A 20364-nucleotide genomic window follows, 5' to 3' on the forward strand; every position below is an offset into this window, starting at 1 on the left:
AATCTGTGGCGTACCACAAGGTTAATACTCGCTCAGTCCCACCTTCTTCAACCCTTGTACGATACCTCTAGCCAGCATCGCCAAAACCCACTGACAACAGCATATCCTATGCTGACAACACAACTCCTCCTCTCCCTCTCTAAAGACACCACCAAGACCAACTTCCATAACTGCTTTTGATATATGCCACCAACTGGTAGAAGAACAACTGCTTGGAACTCAACACTGACTAGTGTTAGGATTCCCGAGTGGTCCTCTTTCTCTTGCCATGTCTGGGAGCCCATGTGACCTGCTGGGGCGGAGATATAAGCTCCTTTCTCCCTGTCCCCAGTGCTTGATATCTAGTCGTTTTGGTTTCCTGGTCTTGGACTAGGGGCTGTTTGTACAATTGGGACTTTTGCTGTTGTTCACGGGCTCGTGATTGCAGTTTTCTTGGCTCTTGGGTTCCCTTGTCTGTCCCTTTGACTGAGTTTTCCCTGTTCCTGACTATCCCTGTATTTTGTTTGGTCCTTTGGAGTTTGTTGCGTTTTGTGTTGTCTTTTCGTGTTTGTTAGTATCTTTGTCTTTTGTTGAGCCTTTTAACCCGGCTGGGTAGAAATAAGAGTTACTGGGGCTCCAGTGCTCTTAAATGTGACAGGTGGTCCGGCTGGATTACCGTCACTATTCACTGTTCTGTGTGGGTAACGCGCAGAATAAGCACTTCCGCATTTCCGCATTGTTTTCCATCTTCTCCACATCGTTGTGTGGAGGCGGAGTGCTGATTCGGGCGCATCCGGGTTTAGCAAAATACACTGCTACGCCGGTGGCTATCAGCGTTCTGTCCCTTGTCTTTTTCCCCCACCCTTGTAAAGCTCCGAGCGCTTCCTTGCCTTGAAGGACGGAGTTTTTTTTAGTCGTTATCACGACTTTTTCCTCCTTAAACCCGGGGGCTCGTGTTATATACGGAGCGATTCCCCCAGCGCTGAGACACCTTTTCCCCTGCCCCCTATTCTCCTGCTGAGACCTCACTGGATTCCTCCTCGACGGAGATCTCCACTGGACTACTAGCAAAGCGCTTGAGGGTAAGGAGGAGTGAAGGGGTGGTGTGGGATGTGGTAAGAGAAAGAGGTGCTACATTGTATTTATATGTGCCATATTTGGTGGACAGTGATTTAATTTTGTCCCTATAGGTGCAGTCTGTGTGGAGAACATCGGTCTTTGCAGCAAGTCCCTAGCAAGATCTTGGGGATCCCTTATCTGTCACACCCCCTACCCGCCCCCTGTATGTTGTCCCTCTGTCGACCCATTGGATCATACCTTTTGTGGGTCGCTTATGGGCAAGGGCAGTGGAACGGGGTAATCGTCGCTCCTGCATTGTATGGGCATAGCTGGAAAGAAACCAACAACTAGACAGAGGTACTGATTTTCGGAAACAAAAGCAACCCATAGGACGTGTCCTGGGAACCCTCAGAACTCTGACCTACTCCTAACTCCACTGACCACACCAGGAACCTTGCCATTATTCTTGTCATCCAGCTTACCATTACGACTCCGGTTAACTGCTTCTGCTTCCTCATCCTCTGTATGCGTTGTAAGATATTCAAATGCCTACCACTGAACTGAAGGCATGCCATGACCTAGGCTCTCCTCTCCAGTCGACTTGACTATGGTAACACTCTATGCAGGGATCACAGCTCACCTGACCACTCCAGGGCATACAAAATGCTGCTGCTAGACTTGTCCTGTATCTCCCTAGACAAACCCACATCACTCCACTGGTTCCTGGCACAGAGATTGTCAGTTCAAGCTCCTGACCCATGGCCGTCTGAACTTCCATCAGTCTACCAGACACCTCTGCTGCCTCTTCCCTAACCCTCCACATCTGACGTAGCCGATGTGGAGACTGTTTGCTCCTTCTCCTTCCTAGCAGCAAAGACCTGGAACGAGCTACCCTTTCAGCTACGGATCTCCACATCTCTTCCAAAGTCCCGATTATCTCTGAAGACCTGGCTATTCAACTAATCTACTGTGCCTTGCCAGTGCCTGGATTGCCTGACTGGTGACCAGCAACGTTCTACATATCCACTGATTGACTTGGGTGGGACTCCTATATGGCTTTGTCATGTCTGTAGGCAAGATGGAGTCTCCGCACAACCAATAGTGCTACCTACCAGAATGTCCGAGCTATTACAGGATTTTCAGGATCCAGTATGATGGCTAGGGATACTCACAAGGTGAATAAGATGTGCTTCGCGTATTCTACAGAAAGTGTTACTTAAGACCGCGTGGCCTGAATGATGTCGGTGCTTTCCAGTAGCCACTCTGCTCAACACAATAGTAAAACGTATTGTAAACAGTTGCTTTTAGGAAGGAATACCAGCACTGGAAGAAAAAGTTATAAGCTATAAAAACTCCAGATTCGGAAGAGATAGTTCAGTTGCCCAGGTCGGTATTCCAGGAATCAATAGTATGAAATAGAGAGAAGATCAAAGGAAGACTGTAGGGCCCGACTGAAGGCTCAAACAGAAGTTGAAATAATCGGAGACTGGACTTAAAGTATCCACAGGGCTCGGGCCTAGAAAAAATTAGAAAAGAGCCAAATACAGCAGACGAGGGTGATCAATCTATTGGAAAAATAAGCTCTGACTGTTTTACTGCAGAAGTATGACCCTTCTGTATCTAACGGGCCCAACTGAAGCCTTTGCCTACCCGAGACATTAACACTGTGGCTCTGCTTCTTCCCAGCTGGAGATGCTACCATGGCATACACAAATCATAAGTCTTCCTTGGTCATGGCAAAGTCTGCTCGATTTGTAAGGTTGGGCGAGCTGCCACCTTAAATTGTACAGTAATGTTAAATCGTCCCAGTGTTCACTGATCACCAGGGGACATGGATTTTGCCTATTTCATGACAAAAGAATGGCCTGCACATTCACAGCCACCAGGTCCTCTGGTCATCTCTGGTGAAACTCCTTTTAAGAGCTGGAGAATCTGTGAAGACTGGATGCAATAGAGCTAAAAACCAAAGATTAAATGTGTAAAGGTCTTTATTAGTGGACATTTGGTTTAAAAGCTATATGGTGGTCTTTGTCCTGTTTTTTTGGTTTATCTAATTATATCTAAATCCACGTATCCCAGAGACACTGGTACGAACTTCCTCCGGCAAAGCAGCAAGGAAACACGGCTGTGCTCAGCAAGCCTTCACCATGCCTGCCTCCGCTCAAGACCCTAACTTTTTGTTCTCGGTGCTACTCTAAGACCATTGCCAAGTTGCTGGCTTCTGTAGTTGGCTTACTCCCCTGATCACACATCTTTCTAATTTGCCTGCGTTCTCAGTGCTACCCATTTGTGGTTGACCCAGTCAAGTGTTGCTATGCCATAAGATCTATTCAACCGAGGTTGTCTAGAATTCTTTTCTCTGCCACAAAACCAATGCCTAACTGTATTTGGATTACAAGACATTTTCTGTAATGGTGTGCTTTGTTCTTTATACTTGGTTCTGACTTTATTCATGGGCGACAATTTGTTTTTCTGGTGTGTTTTGACGCAATAGCCTTGCACATAAGTGCGATTCCACTCGCACGGTGCAGAGAGTCCCATTTAAGTGTTAATCTTACATTATTGCAACAACTGCTGGATTCCTGCCCTCTCTGCTGCTTGTGTGCACTTGCCATGGCCTTCTGCTAGGTTATATTTTTGCTGTCTGCTCCTTATAAATGAACTCTTCAGAGCTCAGATGGGTAGAGCAATGTTCTAAATGCACACGTTGATCTAGACTCTCTGTATTTGTTTACCGTTTTTGACTACCTTCTGAATGTAACATTACTTTTCCTCTTCACAGGAAACATGGGCGATCTCAACGGGAAACGGCAGGTACTGCAGCAGTGGGTGGTAGTTTGGACACCCTCATGTACCAGCGCTTACCACCTAAAGTAGAGTCTCTGGAGAGCCTCTACTTCACACCTATTCCCAACCGTGCCCAGGTCAAGCTTGAGAGCAGCATCGGCTCTCTGGATGAGTTTTTGGTCGACTCCGACAGGAAGACCCGCTCAGGACGCAGACGCACCACACAGGTTATTAATATCACAATGATAAAGGTATGGAGGGTGTGACACACCGGGACATTTGCCTGGAGGGTGACCTTCACATCTATTAAAATAAAGCACAATCTTATACATTTTAAGATCAGCTGCCCTTGTAGATTCGGAGGGAAAAATAGATTCATATTTGCAAAAGATTTAAATTAACATTATGTGCAGCTTTATCTTGAAACTTTTGGTGTCAGAGGCGGATGGAACCCTTCTGAATAATCTGTCACCAAGAACACAATGCTCCATTATTGGATTTTGTCTTTTAGATGTACTTGTTTTTTGGTGTTCGATCAATTGGATCAACTGAGGAAAACAGTCAATTCCTAGACAGCATTAGATTAACTGAAAGCACAGGCCTGGAGCACTCAATCCATGTTGGCATGGAAACACCTGTAACAGTAAATATTTTGCTTTCAAGAGCTTAAGTATTGAATCCTGCATTAATATTTTTGCAATTTCAAAGTGATTCTAAGCAATGCAGATGTGAAGATCTCTTTCCCAAGTGCAAGTGGAGACAGCTGAGTAAGACCGTGGTATTTTCTTTCTCATGGTTTTGTGGTCGCTAATGCGGTTTCACCTTTATGTTGCACTGATTTCGTTTTTACAACAGTCCTATTCCTGTCATTCCTTCATATCCCTTAGCACCAAGCTCTTTGGTGTGGCATATGTATATATATTTAAACTAAATATCTGTTTTGGGCATTTTTTTATTAACTAGTATAACTTCCACTAAGGTGAAGGCTCAGGGATCTTTCCTGTAGGTATTTTGCATGTTATGGTGTGATGTTTTTGATCAATTCCATTGGTTTCTGTAATGCTAGCTGCACTAAATCATGTTCAACTCATTGCATGTGAGTCTGCTCCTAATTCAAAAGATTGTATGTTTGTACAAAAACATTTCCTTCCGTTCACATTGGAGACCAACATAAACCTTGTCATCCTGTGAAATCCCCTTAAATGTTTTGTTGTCCCTATTTGTGGCACTGACCCAGTGGGTACATGTAATGTGATGACTGCAATGAGGTTTATGTTCTACCATCTTTTAAATGTACAGCTTGCCCTTACCCATTGTTTTTAGGAACAGCAGCAGGATTCATTTGTTAAACACATACTCGCCAAATCAAACTGCATAACCATATTGTCTGCGATGTACTGAATGGCTTTTTCTTCCAGAGAATCCTTCCTATATGTGTACGGCAGGGAGACACCTGGGCCCAGCTAAATTCCATAATTATCTACTTGAACATCTGTAATTCACTCATTTTGAATATTGATGTGAAAAGCTACTGTAGTATTTAAAGTAGGAATGCAATTATCCCACCAAAACAGTAACTGCAAAGGAAATCCTTTCTCAGCTGCATTAAAAAAGTGTTAGTGATATGTCGTACAGATTGTTCTCTGTAGAAATATTTCCAGGCATCACAATCTAGCCAGATATTTTGTTTGCATTGTTGTCCAGACTTCTGGAGAGCTGCCACAATGGGACTCTACTGTAAGTGTTATTCCTTGGAGACACCCGGAGCCGCAGCTTTTGCCCACCTCCGTCGGTCCAATGCCCCACCGGCAATGCTACTACTCAACCGACCTGAAAAAGCATGGGCATTTCGTATTTTTACACTTTTATTCCTCTCGGCCTGTCATGCAAGAAATTAGTGTCATTGCAGAAAGGACACAGATGGCCTGATGGTAAACGTATACTTTTGTGTAAGTTTACACTTGCTGCAATAACTTTACTACTTGTTTGTATGCAGAAACTACAAGTGTAATATTTCTACTAGTTATTTTAGCTGGTAGTATTTTACTACTAGTAACTTTACTAGTTGTAAAATTACACTCGTTTTTGAATACCAAAAAGTAGTAATGTTTCTGCAGCAAATGTAAACTTAAAATTGTAATTTTATCTTTGTGACTTTGGCCCCAGATGTCTCAGACCCTCTCTATTACTGGATGCAGAGCTTGAGCTCGGACTACAGGTCTTGTCTTATCCAGGCACCCTAAAGTTATTGCAAAACTAGAGGTTGAAGTCTTTCTGGCTCTTTGTACATGAAATCACCTGGCCTTCTTGTGGAGCCTTTGAACCAGTTGGTGTTATTCTCCTTACAATCTAAGTGTAACATTTAATTCACTGACTCCTCTGCACCATAGAAAGGGACCCTTGATCGCCTACAAGTGCCTCTCTGGTTCTGACCTGTACTAATAATATTGTACTTTTTAATTATATGAAGAGAAAGCTCCCATCCTTGAGGATGAAAGTAAAATACTGTTAATCTAGTCTCGTCTGGTTTAAGGACTATTTGAGTTGGTGCCGCAACCATTCCTCCTACTTTCCTCTTTGACTTTTTTCGATCCTTTGATGGATGACCTGAATTTCGTTCCTTTGCTTGGCACCCTTCAAAGTAATTCTTAATCTTCTCAGGCTTCGCTCGCAATGGGCATAAATGCAGTGGCTCTGTTTCCATCTTAGTCCCCAAAGCTTGAGACACAGCACAATACAGCACCAGCCACGTTTTTACATTTCCTGGCTGTGAAGTCCAACAACGGTGTGTTCAATACTCAGTCTAGGCAAGGATTCAGCCCGTGGGACATTCTTTGGCCTACTTATTAGAGGTACCTCCTCTCTCTGCCTGTGCAATGCTCTATTCCACCAGCACATAGGGACATGGGTGATGATTGTACTTCAGATTCTGACCAGTTTGATGTAGAGTAGGAAGGAAAAGTTTATGGAGAATCACATGAAGGGAAGTGGGAAGACTGTTTTAGCAAGATGACAAGTTTCCTACATACCCAGAATCTTCTCCAGATGACATTGCCCTTTTCCATACGTTGTTGCAGAGGGAAGCTAAAATGTTCAGCCTCCCCATGACATCAGGTGGATCAACAATGCTTTCTTTCGAGCTATGGCGATCTGCCATGGAAAACAGTCAGTCCCAATTCTGGATTTTATCTGATGAGAGGGCTGCAAGTTTATGCATATTCCAGCTCCACTGCGAGCAGTGGTGCCCTGCCAGGTGAAGAAATATAGGGCCCCCAAGTCTGCACCACCATGCTTGACAGGCCACCTCAAAGCAGATTCTGTTATTGTGGTGCGGGTTAACAATGCTCTCCAGCCGCTGCATCGCTAGACAGAGGAGAATGACCACTTGGGCTTCAGAGTTAGTTCTATGGTGGGCACCACCATCTAGGCTGCCAATGCTTTGGTCTTTATGACTGTCAAGTGTTGCATACATTTCGTAATTTATTTTTCATACATGAAGACAAGACAGGAGGCCAAAGCTATAGTGAAAGAATAAGCCAGTGCATCTGCCACCATTGTTGAAGTAGCAATAGATGGGTTTAACACAGGCTTCCTCCAACTGGCAGGTTTTGCAAAGGGACAAAGTGAATACCTTCCTTCTATGGCTTTCCGACCCGAGGTTCACGCAAACATCATAGAGATGCTGTTTGATTTGCCAACCTTATTTGATAATCTTGTGGATGTTTTGTAGAACATTAAGCCCAATACAGGTATGGCATATTCCCTTTGTGCCCTGCAATATAGACATCGTACTTCAGCTCCTTTCCTTAGTTCCAGACACTGCCCGGTGTTTCGAGGAGGTTTCCCATAATGCATTTTATCCCTCAGGAGAAGAGATAGTGAGGAAACAAAGGATGCATTATTAAAGTACTGGGAAGCCCACAAGCAGGAGAAAATGACCAGAGGCCAGTCAGGCAAGGAAACGATTCTCCATTTCCACATCTTGCAGTTACGGGACACATTACTGGGCCTACAAGTGTTCCTCCCGAGGTTGGAAGGACAGGCCATTCTAAACAGGACACACTATTATTATTAGTTTGAGTTTTATTTAGCGCTTGCTAGACCCAAAGGTATCTGAGCGCTTTGCATGTTATGTGATCATGTTTACAAGAGGCACATGATAACCCATCAGTGTATCACAAAACAAGGGGAGCACGGTACCTCTCTCCGAAGAAGCACAAATGCTGTAGAACTGGTCTCAATCTCTTCGCTTAATGCCTTCCGTAGCTTCCTCTGATCCCCAAAGTTCTGACGAGGGCAAGTCTGCATATCCAGCAATACCACTAAAGATGTGCCCCAGGCTTCTCTGTAGGCACAACGGAGAGATACTTCATCATGACCTGAAGTCTCTCAACTTGACTGCATGGTACTTGACTACTAGTGGCCATATTCCAGTGGACTGCAGAGACATCTTGGCATAGGCACCAGCAGCCATAAAGACGTACAGTCAAAACTTTTCTGGGAATTCTGTAAAGGAAATAACTTCCATCCATTTTCATGTAGTCTCACCAAATACTTCAATGCTTGCTGCATCTGGCCAGGAATGGACATTGGTACTCTTCAGTGAGAATCCATGTGACAGCAATGTCCAGATTTAGGACGTCAGAAGACACTCCTGACTTTTTCACCAAAGAATCATACATAGATTTATGAAAGTACTGTTCAGGGCTTTCTTCCTATACGACACCCTCTTGTCTGGGAGAAGAATATGGTATTGACCCTCCTGATACTGAGTCCCTGAAGTCCATCTCTTGGAAGACCGAGCTCTTACTTGCCCTCATATTGGCAAGCATAGTATAGGAGTTACTGGTCTTTACTGTAAAAGAGCCCTTTCAAACGTTTACTAAAAAGAGTCATTTTGCAAACTATTCCTAATTCCGTGTTGACTTTCAGCCGAGTGAGCCTGTCCTTCTGCAATATTTTTTACATAATCCTACAACAGACATAAAAATATCTTTACACTCGCTGGATGCCTGAAGATCCATTTGATTTTACATAAACAAAGGACTTGTGCTTAGCAGAGCAGCTGTTTATGCCCTTTAGTCATCCAGAAAGAGACAGATCCCTCCCCAAACAGGGTATAGCACATTGGCTGTCAGCCTGAGGTGTAGTACTGCCTCTGCAGAGAAGGAAAAGATAAACCAGCAACAAAGGACTTGACTCTTCCGTTATCACCCACCCAGGAGCCAAGTAGAATCCCCTTAAGCCCATAACCACTCAAAAGACCGCTACTTTGTCACCCTATCTCGTGCAACATTACAGAACATATTTGTAGGAAGCTGGCTTTGTGATGTCAACTTGATACAGCATGCAAAGAGTCCAGTGGTTCCCTTACAAGTGGACAGGACCTCGCAATGCAATCTCAAAGTGCTCAGTTATGGGTAGTGTAGTCAAGCAGCAATAGGTTTAACACAGTGCAGTGCAAGACATTTGCAAATGGACTCCGTGATTAATGAATTTCAATAGCACTCAAGAGGGAGATCCACATCAACTTATAAAAATAGCCCGTATCTTTATATATGTTAAGGCACCAGAGAAAAATCGTTCAGGTAAGTACTCTATAAAATAGCAGGTTTGAAGTAAACAGCTGTTTCATACTTTCAACCGTGATTAAAGCACTTTGCAGCGATGTTAAGCTATGGAAAAAACTTACGCTGGATACGGTTTCTTAACAAAGACTTACGGGACCCTTTCCCAGGCCTTGATGCGAGTATGGGGCAAGGTCCAAGGAAGCACCAACTGGTCCCCTCAGGAGGCTTTGGGGCGTCCGAGTGCAGAAGTACATTACAGCGTCGGGTGCCACATTCACTTCAACAGAGGATCAGTTTGGTCACCGAGAGGCTGCAGGCTTGGACTGGGGTACCAATCGAGCTGAACCAGCAAAGGGGCTCAACTCTTGCGATGTCCAGGGACGTGGGGGCATCTTTGGTTCCTTTTTCAGGGCCAAGGGACGATAGTTGCAGACGTGGCCTTGGCCATTGGGTTTTTGTCACCTGGAGCAATTGAGGGGGCCTATGCAGAGGCTGCAGGCGGCTAAGGCAGACTCTGGTCTGCTGGGCTCGGGGACCACGCTGGCACTGTTGGCCCACTTTAACTCTGGCTTGGTGCGACAGGTGCAGTGGTGCTTTCCGGTGTTGGGGATTTTGGCAGTCAGGAGGCCTTACAGTAGTAGCAACTCCAGGATGCAAGGGAGCAGCTGTGCTACCCCATGGGAGACTCTTGGTTCTTTTTCAAAGGCAGACAGTCCTCCAGGCTTTTAGAGTCATAGTTGCAGGACGAGTTGGCTTTGACGCAGTTCTAGAGGGATTCTGACAGGCCTGCGGGGCTGGGGATAAGTCGGGTGCTTTTCCTCCTCTTCTCTGCTTTCGCAACTCTTCAGTTCTTCTTAGGTCGCACAAATCTACTTCCATGTGCCAGGGGTTCCCCTAAATACTGAATCAGGGGCGCTAGTGAGAGTGCCAGTTAATAGCCAATGTGATGCTTACCTCCTAGGGTGACTACACCCTCATATGACTACTTCCATAACCCTGACCCTGGTTTATTCGTTCTCTCCTAGACAATATGGATGAATATGACGAGAGGCATCCACATCACCTACCCCACCCTAGGGGTGGTGCCTGCTGAATGATGGCAACCCACCTAATCTAATACATTTCCCCATCAGTCCTCCTGCCAGAAGTGGAGCACGGCAGTCTGTTTGGCATCCTCTTCTATGCGAGAAACCGTAGTCTCCTACCAAAGGCGGAGGGGCTGCTGTGAAGCTCCCTGTCCTTGGCAGGCCTATGTGCAGGTCAGCTTGTGGGAGGAGGTGGAAGACACCACCTGCCACAGCTGGCCTCCCTAGACTGAAGGGCCTCGCCCTTGGGGTCCAGGAATTTGTCTCTGGTGTTAGGTTGGCTAAAACTAGTCAGTTAGCCCACCAGCACATGGTACGGTTTCAAGGGGCACCTTGAGGTGCCCTCTGGGTGCATGTATTGATACATCCAACACTAAAATCTGTGAAGGTTCATCAATATGAGATGTTTGATATCGAACATCACCATTTTCAGTGAACCCATCATGTAGCTGGGGAACTAGTTTAAATGTTTTCCCTCTTCACTTACACTGGCAGTAATCGAACTGACCAGCACAGGGGCATATCTGCTTATGCAGGTATGCCCTCACATGTAATATTAAGCACCCTGCCGTAGGGCTGTCAGGCCTCCTGTAGGGGTGGCTTACAAATATCATATGCTGTGGTAGGGGAAAAAGGTCCTGGCTGAAGACGGCTGATAGCCAGAAACCGGTCCTAGGATGCTTGATTCCGGTCCAGGGAAGACATGGCTTGGCAGTTCGGTCTGGACTGTTCCCATGAGGCACAGGGTCAAGACTGATTTGCATATGGCATGTCTGAACTGGGGTGGCTTGGTGAGCAAAATAACGATGGATTAAACCCAGATCTGTGACTGGGGGTGAATGTTTTGCCATTGTGCAACATTCCATCCATCATCTTGTGTGTTTTGTGGTAGGGGAAAGGGCACACAGGGATGTGACATGTTGTGTTTTCACCTTTGTCTGCATCAAGACATGCAGCCTGCACTGGCAGTCGTGCATGTGCTTGGTGAGGGGTCCTTTAGGGTGGCACAAGTTGTGCAGCAGCCCTTTAGGACCTTATTTAGTACCTCAGGCCCTAGGTACCAGAGTACCTTTTTACTAGTTACTTACAGAGGGTGCTAAAGGTTTTGCCAATTGGATGGAGCAATTGTACAGTTTTGGGAAAGAGCCCTGGCACTGGGGACCTGGTTAGCAGGAACCCAGTGCACTTTCAGTCGATATCACATCCTGTACCAGGCAAAAAGTAGAGGTGACCATGTCAAAAAGGGCACTTCCCTACAAATACCCTCAAGAAACGCTGCACTTAAAGCTTCCAGCCCAGCTAGGGCTTTGTTTACTAGCCTTTCGAAGGTTGCAGGGACATTATTTAAACCAAATTGCATCACACTAAACTGGTAATGCCCATCTGGAGTGGAGAATGCAGATTTCTATTTGGTGCCTGAGGTGAGTCCAATTTGCCAGTACCCTGATGTTAAATCAAAGGTACTGAGAAACCTGGTGGCACCAAACCTGTCAATTAGCTCTTCTGCTATGGGAATATGGTGTGCGTCAGTCTTTGAGACTGTATTGAGACCCCTTTCACGCAAAACTTCTTTCTGGTTTACCTCCTTTGGAATGAAATTTGAGGACTAAGACCACTGGGCTGGCCCAGGGACTCTCAGGGTTCAATCACCCCTGACTCAAGTAACTTGCTCACTTGAGTCCTGATTATTTCCTTAACTTGGTCAGACTGCCTGTAAATATTGTTTTCGGCAGGTAGGCTGTCCCCAGTGTCCATATCCTGTGTACATCAGGTTGTCTGGCCAATGGTTAAAGAAAAGAGCTCTGCATACTTCCCCAGGGCTTGAATGCAGTCACCTTGCTGTTGGGCATTGAGGGTGTCTGAAAAGACCACTCCCTCAACTTACCCATCTTTAGGGTTGTTGGAGCGGAGGTCAGTGAGAGGTTCCCTCTCCTTACTGATCCTCATCAGTGAACATCAGCATGGGCACATCAGCCCCGTTGTGAAAGGGTTTAAAGTAGCTCACATGGATGACCCTGTGAGGACTCCTGGAAGTGCCAAGGTCCACCAAGTAGGTGACTTCCCCTTTTCTCTTAAGGATAGGGTACGTCCCACTCAATTTGTCCTTGACGGACCTAGGTGTCACAAGCTTCAAAACCCATACCTTTCGCCCTGGCTGAAACTCCATCAGTGCAGCATTTGACCAAATGATTGCATCTGGAGTTCCTGGCTTGCTTTTTCCATGCTCTCAGCCAACCTGTTTCGAAGGCCAAGCACATAGTCTGTCCTGTTTAGGCTCTTCGAGAGGTCTTTCCCAGCCTTTCCTTACCATACTTCGAGGACCTCTAACAGGAGGGCCAAACCAAAGCTCAAAGGACCAATGACCACTCCTTTCTGTGGCATCTCACTGTAGGCAAAAGGCAGTCATGGCCACCGGACATCCCATCTCAAGAGTTTTCAGGGAGTCCCATTATCATACCTTTCATGGTCTTCTTAAAACTTTCAACGAGGCCATTGGTTTGTGGGCAATATGGTGTGGTGAACTTTTGTCATCCCATACTCAGACCATATGGCTTTTAGGTAAGCAGACATGAAGTTACTACCTCTGTCTGAAACCACTTCCTTCTGGAAACCCACTATTGTAAAACTACTTAAGAGGGCTCTGGTAACTGCAGTAGTCCCAAGAGGAATTGCTTCAGAATACCTAATGATCCACTACCACCAGGGTAAACCTTTTTCCTGAAGCTGAATGGGGGTCTAGGGGACCAACCATGTCAATCCCTACCCTATCAATGGGAACCCCAACCATTGCAAGTGGAATAAAGGGAGCCTTTGGTTTGCTACCCGTTTTGCCACTGGCTTGACAGGCAACACAGGAGTTAAAATAACGTTCTGGGACATATATGGGTTCTAGACACATCTCAGCCCCCTTTCTATAGCCAGGATTTTGGCTTCAAGGGCTGCTCTCTTGGCTAGCCCTGCTCATCTAGTCCCTCGGTCTCGTTAGGCCTGGAAGGGGAAGGCACTCTAGATCTAGTGTTAGGGAAAATGTGGGAGCTTATGCCTTCATCTTTGCTGGTTAGGATGGGCGGACTTACCCTCATGAGCACTGACTACGTTCTCATTGTCACTGTCTGTGAAAAAGTGCTCTCTTTCTTGCATGGAATGCCCCGCCTTTTGCTGAATTGCTGATGTTCTTTGACTGAGTGTGCCCTGGGCTCTTGCTAATCAGGTACCCAGGGCCTATGTTCCTTCCCTAAAACTGCATTGAAGCCTAAACCCGATTGACATCTCTGGACATTTGTCAGCCCCTGGTAAATGGTACCACAGGTACCCAGGGCACTGTGACCAGAGAGGGCCTCTAAGGGCTGCAGCACTTATTGTGCCACCCTTAGAGGTCCTGTACCCAGACACTCATACACTGCCTTTACAGGCTGCATGTCTTGGTGCAGAACAAAGTGCAGAGTAGACATCCCTGTGTGCCATGCCTACAAACCACTGCCCTGGCATACATCAGTCACCCCTCTAGCAGGGTGCCCTATGCCAGGTGTGAGGGTACAGTGCAGTGCTGCCATTAAGAGTGCTGGGAGTTTCAGTACGAACTCCACAACACCATAATGGCTACAATGAAGACTGAGAAGTTTGGTATCAAACTTCTCATCACATTAAACCCACACTGTTGCCAGTGTGGGATTTAATGTAAAATGCACAACAGAGGGCATCTTAGAGATGCCCCCTGAAGCTAGACCAACTTCTGGTGACCTGACTGAGTGGCTGCTTAGGTTGCCACCACCAGACATGTTTCTGGACCCCTGGGTTGACAGCCAGCTGCTCTCGGGGGCTGAAACAATGCACATCCTGGGACGAGGTGCCATGCCTCCTCCCCCAGGATGGGCAGGGTTCACGAAAGGTAAGCTTCAAAGGCATGCCGCCTTTGTGAGCCTCCCCAAACCCTTTGCTGCTTTCAGCAAGTGGTCCCCACTGGTTCTACCCCCCACTTTGGGCGGGAGAATCGACAGGGAAAATAAGTGAAGGAAAGAGGTGTGCCCTCCTCTGCCAACTCCACCCCTCAGGTGGGGGAGGCAAGGTGAAGCACAATCTCGAGTCCCCGCCATCTTGAGGATGGGGGAACCTAGCAAACCAGGGACATGTACCTGGCGCCCCCGGCCATCCCTCCCCCCTCTCCCCCCCCCCCCCCCCCCCCCCCTTGCTGGAGGGTGGCACACTAGGTAGGTCCCACACCAGGAAAGTGAAAAAATTGGTCCCAGCCCTTTACCTACCTGTAGCATCCCTAAATCTAGTATTAAGGGGGCACCCTGAACCTTGCTTCCAGCTAACAAGAGGAAGACGCCCACTGACTTGGTCCCAGCCCTACCGGCCTGTCTCCCCTCGAACCTGCTCCTGCAAAATCAGGGTGTGTCCTGCAGCCAGCACTCTCGAAAACCCCCGAGGACCTGCTTGCCTTCACTTTCAAAGACTGCTTCTCCCGTGAACACCAGATTTGTTCAAACTGCAACCTCTGAGAGCAGCCAGAGACCACGTATCAGCCCACTCTGCACCCGCTGAACCTGGCACCAGCTCGAGTGGAAAAACAACACAAGGTCACCCCGGCAATCCTGACCAGAGATCCAGCAACCCCTGACCTGCCTCAACCCTTCAGCCGACGCCTGCAGTCTAAATTCAGAAGGCCCCCCTAACCGCGACCAGGAGCTGGTAAGAAGATCAGACCCCAAAAGCCTCCCCTGCACCAGATGCCCCACGGCCTTGTGCCCCCAAACCGACGGTGCCTAACCAACCCTTAACTTTCCAACTTACCTCTCCAAGTGGTGGTCGCACCCAGAAGTCCTTCGTCTCCCTGCCGCAGTGCTTTTTCAAACCAGAGGTTCTCCATAGAAAACAGGGCGCCCGACCGCGAAACAGCACTCTGCACCCAGCCGCCCCAGTGCCGCTGAGGGTGCACCTTTTGTGCTACTTTGTTTGCCCTGACCTTAACCCTAGGAGCTTTGCTCCTACAACCCAGTGACCTGTTTGCCAACAGCCACCAACTGGAGGCCCCCGTTGGATAACATTGGGCCTCAACACTCTGCCCCTGGATGCCCTAGTGCCGTTTAGGGTGCAACGACAGTGCCTCACTGACCCTGGGGGACCCCTGAGTCTAACCTCAGAACCTTAACTCCCACAGTCGATTACTTACCTTTAAAACCGATAACCTGTTATTCCACAATGGCATAACACTGACAATTTTCTTCCAAAAAGTTTTTGAAGTGTGGAGTTTTGAAATCTAAAAATATTCTTTAAAAATCGCACAAATAACCAAAACTTATTACTTACCTGTTTGCAGGAAATGTCTCGGTGCTGAATCTAGGTATCCAGCACGGACTTAAAATAACTTACTTGTAATTTACTGAAAACGCCTAGTCATTTCAATGTACTGTATTTGCAACCTACTGCATCCCCTGTAAATCAAACAAAGTAACATTTTTATTGCTTTTTCAAACTGTTCTATAATCAGCAGCTTATTACTTAAACGTATTTAATGCTTACTTGTGCCAGGCTTGCTTGGTTCTAAAAATAAACAGTATATTTTTTTCATACAAATACAATTGGCCTAGAGTTCAGTTCTTGAGAGTGTGAATTCATTTGCTGACTGAATGTGTACAGCAAATGCTTAACACTGTCCTCTGATACTGCCTTACTGCTCGACCAAGCTACCACTTTAGAGAGTAAGGCTCTATCTAACTTTAACCTCTGCCTACCTCTGGGGGTCACCTGGACTCTATACACACTATACTTCATTATGGTGTAGTATATATAGAACCAGTGTCGTAAACTGTCCACCTCCTCTTTTCTAGGGGTGTCTGAACCTTTTGTTAACTGGGATGCATCAAAATCTGCAATGGCCTCCTGGAGTTGCAACTTGGTAGGATTTGAGCCGGTAACCATTGTATTGGCATTAGAGGATCCTTGACTGCATCATACTAAGATGCAGACAAAGGGTCATGTTGAGTTCCTGCAGCATCTTCTTTGTGCTAAACATGTTCAGTACAGTTGGGGCCTTTTTAGAAAATCAACAACAATTCTAAAAACTTTTTAAGGCCTAACTGACTAGTATACTTAAGTTTCTAATGTAATGGGCTGGGGGACTTAACACAATGTCCTAACAGTTCAGATTAGAAAATGTAGAACACTAAAGTCAACTGGGGGTTTCTTAGTGAAATCACCTATTGACAGTGGTATCAGCAAATCCAAAGTCTTGTATTGCACTGCTGAATCACCAGTGTAGAAAGCTGGCATTTAATGCAGTGGGCCAGACTCGCGGCACACCATGCAAAGTGTCCAGACAACCCTTATTGGTGTACAGGGCTTATTTTAATAAACCCAAGTGTTGTGTTTGTGATAGTGTGGTTGAGCAGCTCAGAGCAGCTTAGTCTTATCAGAGGTAAGTGTTAAACATTTGTTGCATCCACAGATTCAATAAATGACACTCAAGAAGAATTCAAGACCATTTTAGAAAAACAATATATATTTTTACATAATTTTAGACCCCGAGATCTGAATCTGGTAAGTAATTTCGGCGTTTTTTTTCTTCCAGTAAAACCGTAAAATGCTTAAATAGTTTTTGAGGTATGAGCCTTCTGCGCGGTAATGTTATCTTATGAGAGAAACATACACAGCATACATATACTTGTGAACGGTTGTTAAAGGGGCAGTTTGGGACTTAAGGTGCTTAGGGGCCAAGGACTAAAGAGCCAACAGCAGTTTGGGTTTTTCTGCCGTGGTGTGTCTGGCTACAGACGTGCTGGTCACATTGGTAGCCTGAAGCGCTACACATTAGTCAATGTAAGGGTACCTGTATAGAAAAAAAAAAGGCTGCAAGTGGCTGATTTTGGGACAGGTCCGGAAGAATCCAAAGTTGGGCTCAGCTTGTGAGGGTCTCTGGACCAAGGAGATGCAGTCAGTTTCCATGAACTCTGGCTGTGGGTTTGGGTGCAGAGAGACTTGGTTGGCTAGCCACCTGTGTTTTAGGCTCTCTGTTATTGGTTTTGCAAAGGAGGGGAAAACAGAACATCTTGGCCTCACTCTCGTCGTGGGTCTCGCTGCCCATCCCGTAACGAGCAAATCGGTCTTCCTTGGTGGTGATGTCCGGTCTTGACACCGGCAAGGAACAAAAGATCTCCACAAGAGTGTAGCACTTTGTGCTACCCGTCAGGCATTGCAGCGCCGGCTTGACGTTGGAGCAGGAAGCCGATGATGACACGATACGACTAGCTGGTGACATGACAACAGCCGTTAAACCAGCTTGTTGTGTGAGGCATCCCTAGTTCCGACAAGGGATACCTTTCCCTGTTGCACTTAGGCATATCAACGCCTTGCACCCCATGAAGAGAGGAAGACAGCACACTGTACTACGAAATCACCAATCCCTGGGGAACTGTGTGCATTTATTTGTTGCATAGATTGTTGGGACACGCACACTGGACCCCTTTAAATATTGTCCCCCCCAATGTCCCTCCCTGTTGTTGACTGCATTTGCGTGGGTCACCCCCACGGGACCATTTAGGCTACCAAGAGTGAAACTTTTTCACCATCTTGGCCCACACCTCAACCACATATACCTGCCCGTGGTTGATTAATTATTTATATCACCTTCCCGCTCACCCTCCCAACACTATGGAGGATGTACCGGGCCTTAGCTTTGATGAGGATGCCATAGCCGAAGCATTGAGAGCAGCCCCATCGATATTGAATAATCCCACTGCCTCTGCTTCGGGCACATCCAATGATGACTGGGCTACCCTCATGGAGCTGAAAAAAGAATTGATAAGGATCACGCTGCACGGGGTGATGATGACAGAATACCTCAGATACAACATAGCCCCACAAGGATTGATAGTGAACATCATACCAAGATTGTTTCTGATAGACAAACAATTCAAAATGGACTGGTGCCAGGTATCCTGGAAGTGCACTAAAGACTTGTTATTCCTGATATCCCAAACAGCGAAACGTCTCGCGGATGCCCTACAGGATAAGATCTCAAGCATAGAGGCTACAATGAAGAGTGCTGTCAACAAGAACAGCAAAACCGCCTTTACCTCCAAATTGGCTGACATCAACCAAGAGATGGCCGACCATCACGAATATCTGTTGAAGCAGAAGACAGATAAACTACAGAAAGACATCTCCAAGTTTGATAAAGAGAAGGTTTACCCTTATCTCAAAGACGATTTCAAGAGTAAAAGGACCAATTACTCTTCAGACGATAGCTCGGACGTGAACAGACGCGGATCCTCTAGCAGCGATTCGAGTGGAGGTCAAACTCCCAGAAACAACCGGATGCAACAGCAACCCAATTGGCATCAAGGGTACCAACCGGGCCCAATGTTTCACGGCCCATCTCACATGGCACCGCCTTGGCAGTATCCCTTCTTCCCGCAGGGTCCACCCCAATTCTACCCTCTGAATCCGCCACCTTTTCAAGGCAGAGGTTGGGGCAGAGGAAGAGGGCGAAAGCGAGGAGGACAGAAAGGTGTCCAGTGGTCCGACCAACCGGCACCAACGAACATGATGGAAACACGGAGCATCACCACCAGAGGGAGAAGAGTCTGATCGTTAACCTCTCTACGAGAATCTTGACCCCTGCAGAAACTAGCGTCCTGGAGAAAGGATTGGGTTTTGTCCCAACTCCCATCCCAGACAATTTCCAGGAAATGATTGAGATTAAGAATCTCTTCAGGAAGATACGTTTACGAGCCTTCTTCGATGGGACAACACAACCCCCTACACTGGATTCCGGCCTTAGGAAACCGTCCACCTTCACCCCCACTGATGGGATGGTCCCTCCACAAGTCCTAACTTTTGAACGAGCGGTCCTCTCAAGCCTCAAACAAAAACCACACATCAACCAATTCCATAATTTGTCAAATGCGGAAAGACAAGCCTCAATCACCTTGGGCAATGATGGTGCGATTGTGATAAAACAAGCAGATAAAGGGGGAGCCACAGTCTTACAGGATCACTATGACCTGGAATGCAGACGACAACTCTCGAATACCACCCATTATAGGCCCCTCTCTGCGGATCCGACCAAACGCTTGGCTACTTCCATTATGAGTCTAGTGATCGAAGGGGAAGCCAATGAATGGATCACCAGGAAAGAAGCTGATTTCCTTACGACTCCGGAACCAATTACACCATATTTTTACACCCTCCCCAAAATCCACAAAGGCACCACCCCTGTTCCTGGTAGACTGATAGTCTCCGGCATCGGCTCCCTTCTGGAACCACTGTCTCAGTTCTGTGACGTTTTCTTTCAACCGGTAGTGAAGAAAATACCTTCATATCTTCAAGACACCAGGGATGTCCTTCGCTTGATTGACGAGATGGACGGCAGTACTGATGTGGACCTACTACTGACCTTAGACGTGGAAGCCTTGTATACGAAAATCCCACAACAGGCAACTCTAGAGGCAGTGGAATCCACTCTGAGACTGGAGGAATGGACATCTCCCACCCCCATCTCATTCGTCATGGAATTGGCCAACATAGCTCTAACGGAAAATTTCTTCAAGTACGACACTCAACTGTACCACCAGATCCGGGGGACATCTATGGGTTCGACCTTCGCGCCGAGCGTGGCCTGTATATACATGGCAACATTCGAGAACTATTTCATCTACTCCCCTGAACGCAACCCGTTCCTCGAGAATCTAACCCTGTGGCGTCGCTATATAGACGATATCCTGATCTTTTGGAAAGGGGATCGAACGAGCTGCAACGCCTTTTGCTCCTGGATCAACCAACAGGATCCCTTTCTGAAATTCACAGGGACGATCGCTGAGGACTCTATACCGTTCCTTGATCTGAAAATCATGTTGGACCCCATGGGAATAACCACTACTCTC

General features: G+C 46.7%; 1 protein-coding gene across 11 annotated transcripts in view; it reads left to right on the top strand.

The window, feature by feature from the left end:
• Positions 1-20364, top strand: part of NUMA1 (nuclear mitotic apparatus protein 1) — an 832005-nt gene that overhangs the window by 646581 nt on the left and 165060 nt on the right. For 10 of the 11 annotated variants that reach the window (XM_078658631.1, XM_078658637.1, XM_078658630.1 and 7 more), the window contains one exon: positions 3821-4076. In XM_078658631.1, coding sequence (XP_078514757.1) covers positions 3821-4076 — 256 coding nt within the window. The remainder of the gene's footprint in view (positions 1-3820; positions 4077-20364) is intronic. The other variant, XM_078658635.1, reaches the window with a different exon arrangement.

This window comes from Lissotriton helveticus, chromosome 8 (assembly GCF_964261635.1).
Source record: "Lissotriton helveticus chromosome 8, aLisHel1.1, whole genome shotgun sequence".
NCBI lineage: Eukaryota > Metazoa > Chordata > Amphibia > Caudata > Salamandridae > Lissotriton > Lissotriton helveticus.